The following is a 14,885-nucleotide window of genomic DNA, read 5'->3' as shown; positions in this document are numbered from 1 at the left end:
TTTTTCCGCACCTAAAATCCGCGCAGAAAAAAATCCTGAACATGTGCACAGAACGTGCAAAATGTCATAGGAAGTCATGGGATAAGATGTGCAATGCGTTTCTGCTGCATTTCCGCATGGAAAAAAACGCACAAAAACCGCACCAAATCCTCATCGTGGGCACATAGCCTAACACAGTCCTAAACCTAATACTAAACCTAACTCAATCGTAACCGTGACACAATCGTAACCGTGACACAATCGTAACCGTGACACAATTGTAACCCTCACACAACCCTAGCGGTAACCCTCACACAACACTAATCCTAACCGTAACACAACCCTAACCCTATCCCGAGGGATCCATTCACTATAATGAGGCAGCAGAGTTACTCTGGTCTCTGTTTAGCAGTGTCCTTTTTTCAGAGGTTCACAAAACTGTGGCATCGTGGGCACATAGCCTAACACAATCCTAAACCTAACACAACCCTAATACTAAACCTAACTCAATCCTAACCGTGGCACAATCCTAACCCTCACACAACCCTAGCGGTAACCCTCACACAACCCTAACCCTAACACAACCCTAATCCTAACCATAACACAACCCTAACCCTATCCCGAGGGATCCATTCACTATAATGAGGCAGCAGAGTTACTCTGGTCTCTGTTTAGCAGTGTCCTTTTTTCAGAGGTTCACAAAACTGTGGCATCGTGGGCACATAGCCTAACACAATCCTAAACCTAACACAACCCTAATACTAAACCTAACTCAATCCTAACCGTGACACAATCCTAACCGTGACACAATCCTAACCGTGACACATTCCTAACCGTGACACATTCCTAACCGTGACACAATCCTAACCCTCACACAACCCTAGCGGTAACCCTGACACAACCCTAGCGGTAACCCTCACACAACCCTAACCCTAACACAACCCTAATCCTAACCATAACACAACCCTAACCCTATCCCGAGGGATCCATTCACTATAATGAGGCAGCAGAGTTACTCTGGTCTCTGTTTAGCAGTGTCCTTTTTTCAGAGGTTCACAAAACTGTGGCCGGTGGCACTTTTATGCAGCCTAATAAAAAGATGGACACCGTGGGATCACAGGCCAGACGGCGTCCACAGTGCCTCCATCTGCCTCATTACAGGGAATCTTCCGCTTGGGGGTTCCGTTTGAACGTATTTCAGAGCTTTACTTGGAAACCCCTGTGTAAGCGTTCAGCGCAGGATGAATGTGAGCAGAGCCTTACTGCAATCTTTGGGAGCCAGAATTAACAAATCAGCAGCAGATTAAGAATTTGTTTTATTTATTTTTTACACTGTTCCTAGTGCGGTATAAGAGATTAGGCGACTTTATTCTTCGGGTCAGTGCGATTACAGCGATACCAGATTTATTTCGGGTTTTTATGTTTGGCTGTTGTCACACACTAAAAAACGCAAATTTTTTGCAAAGACTAGGTTTTGCATCGCCATATTTTGAGAGCTTTAATTTTTCCTTATTTCGGCCGACAGAGTCATGTAAGGGCTTGTTTTTTGCGGAACAGGTTGACTTTTTTATTGGTACCATTTTCAGGCAAATTACATTTTTTGATCACTTTCTATTCTGATTTTTGGGAAGCAGAATAAACAAAAGCCAACAATACAGGAATTGTTTTTTTTTTTTATGCCGTTCTGCGTGTGGTAAAATTGATAAGGCAGCATTATTCTTCAGGTCAGTACGTTTACAGCGATACTACATTTATATAGTTTTTTATGTTTTGTCCCTTCTACACAATAAAAACAATTTTATATAAAAAAAATGTTTTTGCATCGCTTTATTCTGAGGGCTTTAACTTTTGGATTTTTCGGCTGATGGAGCTGTATGGTAGCTTGTTTTTTGCAGGACATGATGACGTTTTCAGCGGTCCCATGTTTATTTACATTTGTCATTTTGATCGCGTTTTATTCCACTTTTTGCTCTGCGGTATGATGATAAAGCACCGTTATTTTGCTTAGTTTTTTATTTTATTTTTTTTACCGTGCGCACTAAAGGGGTTATCTAGTGGGACAGTTTTATAGGTCAGGTCGTTCCGGACGCGGTTATACCAAATAAGTTTACTTTTATTATTTTTTTGGTTTTTTTTTCATAATAATTTATTCACAAGTACAATATATAATATACATATATATATATATATATATATATATATTTTTTTTTATTTTTAAAAAAATATTTTTGCAACACTTTTTCACTTTTTTTTTAACTTCTTTACTTTGTCCCACTATGGGACTTTCACTTTCTGCAGGCTGATCGCATTTATGAGGCACAGCAGTGCAGGATCACTGCTATACCTTGTAATCTGTCAGCCCTACAGACACAAGCTAGTTTGATCATGCACTGCGCATGATCAAACTAGGTTACCAGAACCTGGTGACCCGGATGTCGTCATGACTACATCGGGTCACCATGGCAACAATCGGGACCCCGCGATAATGTTGCGGGGTCTACAATCCAAGGTAAGAGGGACTGTTTTTCCTCTCCCTGCTTCCGAAATGTTACAATCGACTTAGAATGATTGAATGAGTATCTGTGTAAAATTAATGGGTGTCAGTGTAAACTTATGTTGACTAGGTGATTATAGGGATATCAAATAAGTAAGTATAGATGTGAAAGTGAAAACCAAAACTGTTCATGAAAATGATGAAGCGGTTGATAATTATAACTAGAAGAATTTATCAGTATCAATTTCTTATTCATTATTACATAAAGATAATTTAAAAATTATGAAGGATGTATATAAAAAGACAAAAAGTGCTAAAAGGTACAGTGCGAAATATACTTGAACAATTAGTCCACGGTATGGACTGCAAAATATACATGGGAGGTCATAAAATCCCCGTACCATGATAAAAGTGTAAAACAATGGTATAACATCTAATGTTATTATGCTACATCAATTAGTGACAGTGCTGCTTATAGAACTATAGGGTTCCAGCCATAGTATTTCTCATTAATTAAGGTTGTATACTTAAGAGCTTGTATGTAAAAGATATCTCTCTCTCTCTCTCTCGCTCTCTCTCTCGCTCTCGCTCTCTCTCTCTCTCTCTCTCTCTCTCTCTCGCTCTCGCTCTCGCTCTCGCTCTCGCTCTCGCTCTCGCTCTCTCTCTCTCTCTCTCTCTCTCTCTCTCTCTCTCTCTCTCTCTCTCTCTCTCTCTCTCTCTCTCTCTCTCTCTCTCTCTCTCTCTCTCTCTCGCTCTCTCTCTCAGTAGTTCAATGCAGTTTGTGGGGAATATTTGTTCATAATAATTTGGGAAAGTTATGAAATGTCCTATAAATGTCTGTCCTATTCCTGATCTAAGGGTCTAGACTTTTAGCTGAGATGAATCTGTGCTGCAGTAAATTTATCACTTAAACAAGAGCCTTGTATGAGGGAGTCGGAGGTTTGGCTTACCAACTCCGCAGCCCTGCTCCTAACCACAAGAATTTAAAATTATAAAGTGTTTATAATCGTTAATTAACCCCTATCAAGTACATAAATAAAATTGTCGATTGAATAATACAATATTTCTCCTAACTGGAGACAACAGAGGAATAATGGTGTCTATTAATAGCGTATATACATTCTATATTTTGTTCTTTTGGCATCAAAAAAATTCCGGAATAAAGTCAATGGGCAATGATATTCTCATTATTATTAAAATACCGTCATGAACTGATAGTATCATGTAATATAAATTGATATCACTTCACGATTTCCAAAAAATACATCAAGGTTATTGAAAAGAAAGGGTGGGTTTACAACTTTAAATATGAGGGTGTCCGTTCCATGTCATGGACTATAACACCTTTCACAGCTCCAAGTATTCCCAATGGTGGTGTTAATGGTCTGGGAATTCCTCCTCCACAGCTCACGTCACCGCACATTCAATAGTCAATGTTCTTTAGTTAGCTCATAGTTATGGAATCAGCCCATAGAGAGGGAGAATCACCGAGACACAGAATTAGGATCTAATAAAACCAGAATTAAAAAACTGAATACTTATACAATGTCACGCTAGACATTATACAACATACACTGGCTGTATGATTTCAGCTATGTTGGATACATGTGGCCCTTGAATCAGCCATGTATCAGCCTTCAGATTCCCTTGAAGGCTAAGTTCCAACAATGATTATTTGGTGGGTTTTTGATACTGCAGATTTTCTCCACCTATTAGCTAAATTAGGTTACTTATGTGTTTGTTTGTTTTTTTTATTGCGGTTTTTTTTTTACATGCATTTTTATTGCATTTCTGACACTGCGGGTTTTGTTTCTTTTTGGTATGTCATATTTTTAATGCTGTTTTGCTTTTGATATTTCCTGGTATTTGGCTTTGCCAAAACTTTATCAATACAGTCTTGTGTTTTTTACCTGTGGATTTTCTGCATCCAGTGCAATTCTATGAGGAAAAGCTGTACATAAAATTCAGTGTACTTTGAAGAGAAATTGACCGATTGCGGATTACAAAAGCAAACTGCAGGTAATTTTATGACGCTTAACAAAAAAAAGCACAATGGGCATGGATATTTTTATAAATCCTATCCACTTTACTGGAACTGTAAAATGCTGCAGTTTTTTGCTCAGCGAAAATACTCATCATTGGAACTTACTATTAGCTTACAGAGAACCTGTCATGACGCCAAAAATGGCTAGTTTCTGCTCTAATTTTATTTTAACCATTTCCCTGTGTATTCCGTTTTTATTGTGGAGTCTTTTCTCTCAAATCCTCCATAAATTTCCAGAGGTATGGGCCTTCTTATGTACCAATAATTTTTATAGTCTTTACCAAAGGGGTGTTGCTCACATAATTCTCTGGAGCTATGTATTTAGGCTGCTCTGCATTATTATTATTAAAGCCCACAAAATATAGCAGTAAATAAAAAGGTCCATATCTCAGGAACCGTCTGGAGGATTTGAGAATGGCAAAAATGGGTTAAACTGAAGCAAAAAAGAAACTGGCCACTTTTGACCTGGTGAATAAAGAAGTCTAATTTATAAGAGGAGATAATGTTTGGTATTCAAAGGGTTAAACAACTGAGATTAGAAGTATTAATGTAGTGTAGAATAAAAACAAGTAATTTAAAAAGTGCAATTAGGGTCCAGAAAAACATGAAACTTAAAAGTTTAGCTATAGTATATGTTACTCTGGCGTTACACTTTGAATAAATGTAGTATAACTCAATAGTACAAGTAAATATCAAAAATATGTGTAATATGCAGATGCTTCTCACTAAATTAGAATATCATCAAAAAGTTAATTTATTTCAGTTCTTCAATACAAAAAGTGAAACTCATATATTATGTAGAGTCATTACACACAGAGTGATCTATTTCAAGTGTTTATTTCTGTTAATGTTGATGATTATGGCTTACAGCCAATGAAAACTCAAAGATCATTATCTCAGGAAATTAGAATAATTAACAAAAAACACCTGCAAAGGCTTCCTACGCGTTTGAAAAGGTCCCTTAGTCTCTTTCAGTAGGCTCCACAATCATGGGGAAGACTGCTGACTTGATAGATGTCCAGAAGGCTGTCACTGACACACTCCACATGGAGGGTAACCACAAAAGGTCATTGCTAAAGAAGCTGGCTGTTCACAGAGTGCTGTATCCAAGCATATTAATGGAAAGTTGAGTGGAAGGAAAAAGTGTGGTAGAAAAAGGTACACAAGCAACCGGGGTAAGACATAACCAGGACATGGGCTACAAGTGTAGCATTCCTTGTGACAAGCCACTCATGACCAATTGACAATTCCAGAAGCCTTTTACCTGGGCCAAGGAGAAAAAGACCTGGACTGTTGCTCTGTTGTCCAAGGTGTTGTTTTCAGATGAAAGTAAATTTTGTATTTCATTTGGAAATCAAGGTCCCAGAGTCTGGAGGAAGAGTGGAGAGGCCACAATCCAAGCTGCTTGAGGTCTAGTGTGAAGTTTCCACAATCAGTGATGGTTTGGGGAGCCATGTCATCTGCTGGTGTAGGTCCACTGTGTTTTATCAAGACCAAAGTCAGCGCAGCCGTCTACCAGGAAATTTTAGAGCACTTCATGCTTCCCTCTGCCGACAAGCTTTTTGGAGATGGAAATTTCATTTTCACTGCCAAAAGTACTAATACCTGGTTTAAAAACAACAGTATCACTGTGCTTGATTGGCCAGCAAACTCGCCTGACCTTAGCCCCATAGAGAATCTATGGGCTATTGTCAAGAGGAAGATGAGAGACACCAGACCCAACAATGCAGACGAGCTGAAGGCTGCTATCAAAGCAACCTGGGCTTCCATAACACCTCAGCAGTGCCACAGGCTGATCGCCTCCATGCCACGCCGCATTGATGCCGAAGGAGCCCCGACCAAGTATTGAGTGCATTTACTAAACATACATTTCTGTAGGCCAACATTTCGGATTTTAAAAACATTTTCCAAGCTGTTGTTATAAAGTATTCTAATTTACTGAGATAATGACTTTTGTGTTTTCATTGGCTGTACGCTATAATCATCAACATTAACAGAAATAAACACTTGAAATAGATCACTCTGTTTGTAATGTCTCTATATAATATAGGAGTTTCACTTTTTGTATTGAAGAACTGAAATAAATTAACTTTTTGATGATATTCTAATTTTGTGAGAAGCACCTGTATAACCTGCAGATGAAAAAGCAGAATACAAGTCATATAACTGCCATAAATTATCTCCTTCCCCTTGAACACGCACATCACAGCCTTTTCTGTTTCTTCAGGTATAGTTACAATGTTCGCAAAATTAGCTGCTTTACAAAAACATTTTTTTTTGTTTTATATGTTATTTTATGTTACAGATCATGCTATGATGCATATACAGAGAACATGTCTGGGGAAACCCAACTACGGGAGAAGAGGAGACAGTGTCATTGTGCTGCATATAACTGTGCTATAGCAGTTGGCTCATGCACTTTCACCGAGAGTAAATTCTATCATGTATTTCTCTTCTCAGAAAAAAAAGAAAAGGTAATTGTCCATAAATGCCTAATAGATTGGGTGCATCAGGAAAAATGTAAAACTTGAATGTATTTGTGGGAAAGATGTATATCTGTTATTTTAAAACCTGCCGGTCAGAAAGTTCACCCTGGAAAGCATCTATTACATATCTGACTGCTGTAAGTACTAACTCTATCATAAACAACTATTAAAGCACTACAGCCATTTTAAAGAGTTACTAAAATTAAATTTTTTAACCCTGACATATGTCGGCTCCTTGACTTTGATGTGGGCCTGCACTGCAAACTCACATCTTGCCCGGCAGATGATGGCTGTGTTATTCATCATCTGCCTCTTATAGCCGTGGAAGGCGTGGAGCTCCGCTCAAGGCTGTTAGCATGTTAAATGCCATTGGCAATCTCTGACAGTGGCATTTAACATGTGCCGGCAGGAGGGGGCGCGTCATTCCTCCTGCCCATTTATGCGTCTTTGACGTGATCTTGGGATGTCAGTGGTTTGCCATGACAGCTAGAGGGATCTGCTGAAGACCCTTGTCTGTCATCTCTGTACTCCTGTGAATTCCAGCCTGTGGATGGCGTTCATAGGAGACCATGATTTTTGCAATATACAGCAATGACTTGGCCTTACTGTATATAGCACAAGCGATCAGACCATCGCAAGCTCCATTCCCTCAGGGGAACTAACAAATGCAGTAAAAAATATATATAAAAGTTCAAATCACCCACCTTGATCCACATTAAGAATAAAAAAACATATATTTACTATTACTGTGTTCGGAAAAGTCCGATCTATGAAAATCTAAAGTAAATTAATCCGATCAGTAAATGGCGTAACGGAAAAAAAAAATCAAAGCTCCAGAATTGCGGTTGTTTTTGGGGGCTTCAAAAATACAAAATATATAATAACAGGTGATCAAAACATCATATCTACGCCAAAGTAATATCAATAAAAACATTGCTTTGGGGCTCAAAAAACAATCCCTCACACAGGTCCAGATGCTGAAAATTATTGAAAACATTATAGATCTGAGAAAATAGCGACACAAGCAAATTATTTATTTTATACAAATTTCAAATTATTTTTTTCACTAGTTAAAACTATACATGTTTTGTGTCTACTTAATTGTAAAGACCTGGAGTATCATATCACCAGGTCGCTTTTACCCTAAAATGAACACTGTAAATTAAAACACCCAAAAAAACAATTGCGGAATTGCTCTTTTTTCGTTATTTTGCTGCACTTGGAATTTTTTCCCTGCTTTCCAGTACATGACATGAAAAAATGGATGATGCCATTCAAAAGTACAACTCGTCCCCCGAAAAACAAGCCCTTACTCCGCTATGTCGATGAAAAAATAAAAAGTTATGCCTCTTGGAATAAGAAGAGGAAAAAACTAAAGCGCAGAAACTGAAAATTGCCAGATCAGAATGGGGTTAAAAAGAATCAGTCAGCAGGTTTTTTGCTATTTAATCTGGGAGCAGCATAACATTGCGTAAGAGAGCCTGATTCCAGAGATATTTCACTTATTAGGTTGTGTGCTGTAGTTTCAATTTAATAATTTTATCAGCAGATTCACTGCTGGGCTATAGGTCACGTGCATGTCAGTCAGGCTAAGCTGTGTAATATCTCCCCTACGTTTGATTGGCAGCTTGTTGACAATGCACAGTGTACACAGGAAGCTGCCAATCAGTGGTGTGGGAGGAGTTATACACAGATCAACATTCATAGCACTGCTACATTTACAGCAGAGAAAACAGGGCTTTTATCAAAACTGCATCAAGCCGCACAGTAAGTAATATATACCTGTCAATAGGCTCTCTGCCCCTACATTATTATTATTTATTTATATAGCACCTTTGATTCCATGGTGCTGTACATGAGAAAGAGGTTTCATACAAAATACAGATATCACTTACAGTAAACAAAACTAATAATGATAGACAAGTATAGAGGGAAGAGGACCCTGCCCTTGTGGGCTTGCATTCTAACGGATGATAGGAAATGAGACATTAGGTTGGGGGTTGCAGTAGCTCCAGTGGTGTTAAGGTGGCAGCGTGGTCATTTCAGGTTATAAGCTTTCTTGAAGAGAGGTTTTCAGGTTCCGTCTAAAGGACTCAAAGGTGGTGGCTAATCGGACGTGTTGGGGCACAGAATTCCAGAGGATGGGGGATATTCAGGAGGAGTCTTGGAGGCGATTGGGTGAGGAGCAAGTAAGTGTGGAGGAAAGAAAGAGGTCTTGGGAAGATATCTGGAGATTAGTTCAGAGATGTACGGAGGAGAAAGGTTATGGATGGCTTTGTAGGTCAACGTTAGTAGTTTGGACTGGATACACTGGGGAATTGGGAGCCAGTGGATGGATTTGCAAAGGGGGGTAGCAGAGGAGAGAGATGAACCTAGTCGGGCAACAGAGTTAAGGACGGACTGGAGAGGTGCAAGAGTGTTAGCAGGTAGGCCACAGAGGAGGATGTTGCAGTAGTCGAGGCGGGAGATGATTAGGGCATGCACAAGCAGTTTAATAGATAGAGGTGGAGGAAGGGACGAATTCTGGAAATATTTTTGAGTTGGAAGCGACAGGAGGTTGCGAGAGCTTGGATGTGTGGTTTGAAGGACAGAGCTGGGTCAAGCGTTACTCCGAGACAGTGGATTTCCGGTACAGGGGAAAGCGTGATGTCATTTATTGTGATAGAAAGATCAGGTGGAGAAGATATGCCAGATGGGGGAAAGCTGATGAGTTCAGATTTGTCCACATTGAGCTTGAGGAAGCAAGAGGAGAAGGAGGATATGGCTGATAGACATGCTGGGATTCTGGACAGCAGAGAGGTGATATTTGGGCCGGAGAGGTAGATTTGAGCGTCATCTGCATACAGATGGTACTGGAAGCCATGGGACTTTGAGTTGTCCCAGGCCAAGGATATAGATGGAGAAGAGTAGGGGTCCTAGGACAGAGACTTGAGGGACTCCAACAGAGAGAGGACAGGATTAGTAGGTATGGGGGAGTGGGAGACTCTAAATGTGCGGTTAGGTAGGTATGAGGAGATCCAGGATAGGGAAAGGTCTTGGATGTCAAAGGAATAAAGGATCTGCAGTAGGAGGCAGTGGTCACCTGTGTCAAAGGCAGAGGACAGGTCTAGAAGAAGGAGTATAGAGAATTGTGTGTTATATTTGGCTGTAAGTAAGTCATTAGTAATTTTGGTCAGGGCAGTTGCAGTGGAATGGTGGGGACCGAAACCAGATTGTCTGTCTGTTGTTGAAGAGCGAGTTACATGAGAGGTGAGCGGAAAGTTCAGCTTGAACATGTTGTTCAAGGAGTTTGGAGGCAAGTGGGAGCAGCGATATGGGGCGGTAGCTGAACAAACCGGTTGTGTCGATGCTACTCTCAAATTCACGGATTCTGTTTAATAACTCTGTCCAGTATGGAAAGTTATGAAACGCTTCAAATTACTTTATTAGTGGACTTCATTCCTGTTAAATAAAAATCATGTAACTTGTTTCCAAACCCCTGCTCTTCCCCCAGTCTTATTTGCTGGCCTTCAGCTGCCTTGATATCAGAACAGCATGGTCCCCTCCTCTGAGTGTTGTGCTTAACAGAGCAATCTCCTGCAGCAGCTTGCCCCCAGAGTTAGTGAGATAAAGGTGCTGATATGACCCTTTCACTGCCAACTGTACTCCAAGTGAGTAAGTTCTGATATCAATGCAGCTAAAGGCAGGTAAATAGACTGGGCAAATCAGGGGTTTGGAAGCCACTTAAATGCAAGAGAAATAATGTATACCGAAGAAAAAAGCAAATAAACCTCAAACAGTTACAGACTCCAGCATATCATAAACATAGGAAAGCCAAAATTAGGTAAGAAATCCAGAGCACAGGTTGCCAAGTATGCAGTGGTAATAACAGTAACCTTTTTTCAGTTTTCAACAGTATTGGGTCTCATTCATGCATGTATTCACGCATTTGGTCAGTATTTTGCATCCGTGTTGTATGCCAAAGCAAGGAGTGGAAATTACAGAGAAAAACTGTAATGGTAAGATTGACATATAGTGCCTTGTGAAAGTATTTGGCCCCCCTTGAACTTTTCTACCTTTTGCCACATTTCTGGCTTCAAACATAAAGATAAAAAAAATTAAAAATTTTTTGGGAAGAATCAACAACTAGTGGGACACAATCGTGAAGTGAAACGAAATTTATTGAATATTTTAAACTTTTATAAAAAAATAAAAACTGAAAAGTGGGGCGTGAAATATTATTCGGCCCCCTTGAGTTAATACTTTGTAGCGCCACCTTTTGCTGCGATTACAGCTGCAAGTTGCTTGGGGTATGTCTCTATCAGTTTTGCACATCGAGAGGCTGAAATTCTTGCCCATTCTTCCTTGCAAAACAGCTCGAGCTCATTGAGGTTGGATGGAGGGCGTTTGTGAACAGCAGTTTTCAGCTCTTTCCACAGATTCTCGATTGGATTCAGGTCTGGACTTTGACTTGGCCATTCTAACACCTGGATATGTTTATTTTTGAACTATTCCATTGTAGATTTTGCTTTATGTTTGGGATCATTGTCTTGTTGGAAGATAAATCTCCGTCCCAGTCTCAGGTCTTTTGCAGACTCCAACAGGTTTTCTTACAGAATGGTCGTGTATTTGGCTCCGTCCATCTTCCCATCAATTTTTACCATCTTCCCTGACCCTGCTGAAGAAAAGCAGGCCCAAAACCATGATGCTGCCACCACCATGTTTGACAGTGGGGGTGGTGTTTTGAAGGTGTTGAGCTGTGTTACTTTTACGCCAAACATATCATTTTGCATTGTGGCCAAAAAGTTCGATTTTGGTTTCATTTGACCAGAGCACCTTATTCCACATGTTTGGTGTGTCTCCCAGTTGGCTTGTGGTAAACTTCAAACAAGACTTTTTATGGATATCTTTGAGAAATGGCTTTCTTCTTGCCACTCTTCCATAAAGGCCAGATTTGTGCAGTGTACGACTGATTGTTGTCCTATGGACAGACTCTCCCACCTCAGCTGTAGATCTCTGCAGTTCATCCAGAGTGATCATGGGCCTTTTGGCTGCATCTCTGATCAGTCTTCTCCTTGTTCGAGATGAAAGTTTAGAGGGACGGCCAGGTCTTGGTAGATTTGCAGTGGTCTGATACTCCTTCCATTTCAATATGATCGCTTGCACAGTGCTCCTTGAGATATTTAAAACTTGGGAAATCTTTTTGTATCCAAATCCGGCTTTAAACTTCGCCACAACAGTATCTCGGAGCTGCCTGGTGTGTTCCTTGGTCTTCATGATGCTCTCTGCACTTGAAACAGAACCCTGAGACTATCACAGAGCAGGTGCATTTATACGGAGACTTGATTACACAGGTGGATTCTATTTATCATTACCAGTCATTTAGGACAACATTGGATCATTCAGAAATCCTCACTGAACTTCTGGAGTGAGTTTGCTGCACTGAAAGTAAAGGGGCCGAATAATATTGCTCGCCCCACTTTTCAGTTTTTCATTTTTTAAAAAAGTTTAAAATATCCAATAAATTTCGTTCCACTTCACAATTGTGTCCCACTTGTTGATTCTTCCCAAAAAAATTAGAATTTTGTATCTTTATGTTTGAAGCCAGAAATGTGGCAAAAGGCAGAAAAGTTCAAGGGGGCCAAATACTTTCACAAGGCACTGTATATCTGTGTTTTGGAGACGCTCCTGATTTTTGCATTCAAATACTGATGAAATGCTGATTCAAAAATACTGATGTGTGAATGAGGCCTTAGAGCAATCGGCTTTACATTGAGAAGAGTAGGGAGGTACAGGAGAGGGTTTGTATCCAAAAGCCCACAAATAAGTAAGTTAAAATATACTAAAACATACTAATGCAGGAGAATCTGAATAACAGCATGTAAGTAAGTGGAAGCCCATGCTGACCGTGTAATGTACACTGCTCAAAAAAATAAAGGGAACACTCAAATAACACATCCTAGATTGGAATGAATGAAATATTCTCATTGAATACTTTGATCTGTACAAAGTTGAATGTGCTGACAACAAAATCACACAAAAATCATCAATGGAAATCAAATTTATTAACCAATGGAGGCCTGGATTTGGAGTCACCCCCAAAATTAAAGTGGAAAAACACACTACCGGCTGATCCAACTTTGATGTAATGTCCTTAAAAAAAGTCAAAATGAGGCTCGGCATTGTCTGTGGCCTCCACGTGCCTGTATGACGTCCCCTACAACGCCTGGGCATGCTCCTGATGAGGTTGCGGATGGTCTCCTGTGAAATCTCCTCCCAGACCTGGACTAAAGCATCCGCCAACTCCTGGACAGTCTGTGGTGCAACGTGACGTTGGTGGATGGAGCGAGACATGAATGTCCCAGATGTGCTCAATTGGATTCAGGTCTGGGGAACAGGCGGGCCAATCCATAGCTTCAATGCCTTCATCTTGCAGAAACTGCTGACACACTCCAGCCACATGAGGTCTGGCATTGTCCTGCATTAGGAGGAATCCAGGGCCAACCGCACCAGCATATGGTCTCACAAGGGGTCTGAGGATCTCATCTCGGTTCCTAATGGCAGTCAGGCTACCTCTGGCGAGCACATGGAGGGCTGTGCCCTCCAAAGAAGTGCCATCCCACACCATTACTGACCCACTGCCAAACCGGTCATGCTGAAGGATGTTGCAGGCAGCAGATCGCTCTCCACGGCGTCTCCAGACTGTCACGTCTGTCACATGTGCTCAGTGTGAAACTGCTTTCATCTGTGAAGAGCACAGGGCACCAGTGGCGACTTTTCCAATCCTGGTGTTCTGTGGCAAATGCCAAGCGTCCAGCACGCTGTTGAGCTGTGAGCACAACCCCACATCTGTGGACGTCGGGCCCTCATACCACCCTCATGGAGTCGGTTTCTAACCGTTTTTGCAGACACATGCACATTTGTGGCCTGCTGGAGGTCATTTTTCAGGGCTCTGGCAGTGCTCCTCCTGTTCCTCCTTGCACAAAGGCAGAGGTAGCGGTCCTGCTGCTGGGTTGTTGCCCTCCTACGGCCCCCTCCACGTCTCCTGGTGTACTGGTCTGTCTCCCGGTAGCGCCTCCAGCCTGTGGACACTACGCTGACAGATTCAGCAAACCTTCTTGCCACAGCTCGCATTGATGTGCCATCCTGGATGAGCTGCACTACCTGAGCGACTTCTGTGTGTTGTATAGTCCGTCTCATGCTACCACGAGTGTGAAAGCACAACCAACATTCAAAAGTGACCAAAACATCAGCCAGAAAGCATTGGTACTGAGATGTGGTCTGAGGTCCCCACCTGCAGAACCACTCCTTTATTGAGGGTGTCTTGATAATTGCCAATAATTTCCATCTATTGTTTATTCCATTTGCACAACAGCATGTGAAATTGATTGTCAATCAGTGTTTCTTCCTATGTGGACAGTTTGATTTCACAGAAGTTTGATTTACTTGGAGTTATATTCTGTTGTTTAAGTGTTACCTTTATTTTTTTGAGCAGTGTATATAGGCCCCCAGCCCCTCTTGTAATGTATAAAGGACCCAAGCCCCATCTGTGATTATTTATTTATGTATGTATGTATGTATTTATGTATGTATGTGTGTGTCTGTGTATATATGTATGTGTGTATGTGTATATATATATATACATATATATGTATGTATGTGTATGTGTGTGTGTATACATATATGTATGTGTGTGTGTGTGTATGTGTGTATATATATATATATATATATATATATATATATATATATATATATATATATATACATACACACACACACACACACACACACACACACACACACACATACATACACCCCCTCCTGTCATGTATATATACAGATGAAAGCAGAAGTTTACATACACTATATAAAAAAGATACATGTGCATGTTTTTCTCAGTATC

General features: G+C 40.5%; 1 protein-coding gene across 1 annotated transcript in view; it reads left to right on the top strand.

The window, feature by feature from the left end:
- PRKDC (protein kinase, DNA-activated, catalytic subunit) overlaps positions 1 to 14,885 on the top strand; it is a 427,433-nt gene that overhangs the window by 182,130 nt on the left and 230,418 nt on the right. The window contains exon 43 of the mRNA XM_073679277.1: positions 6,823 to 6,991. Within this exon, the coding sequence (XP_073535378.1) occupies positions 6,823 to 6,991 (169 nt within the window). The remainder of the gene's footprint in view (positions 1 to 6,822; positions 6,992 to 14,885) is intronic.

This window comes from Phyllobates terribilis, unplaced genomic scaffold (genome assembly GCF_046119375.1).
Source record: "Phyllobates terribilis strain yellow unplaced genomic scaffold, ASM4611937v1 Scaffold_4__5_contigs__length_816908805, whole genome shotgun sequence".
NCBI classification, from domain to species: Eukaryota; Metazoa; Chordata; class Amphibia; order Anura; family Dendrobatidae; genus Phyllobates; species Phyllobates terribilis.
The sequence above is the reverse complement of the archived record's forward strand: the minus strand, read 5'-3'. Positions and strand labels throughout refer to the sequence as shown.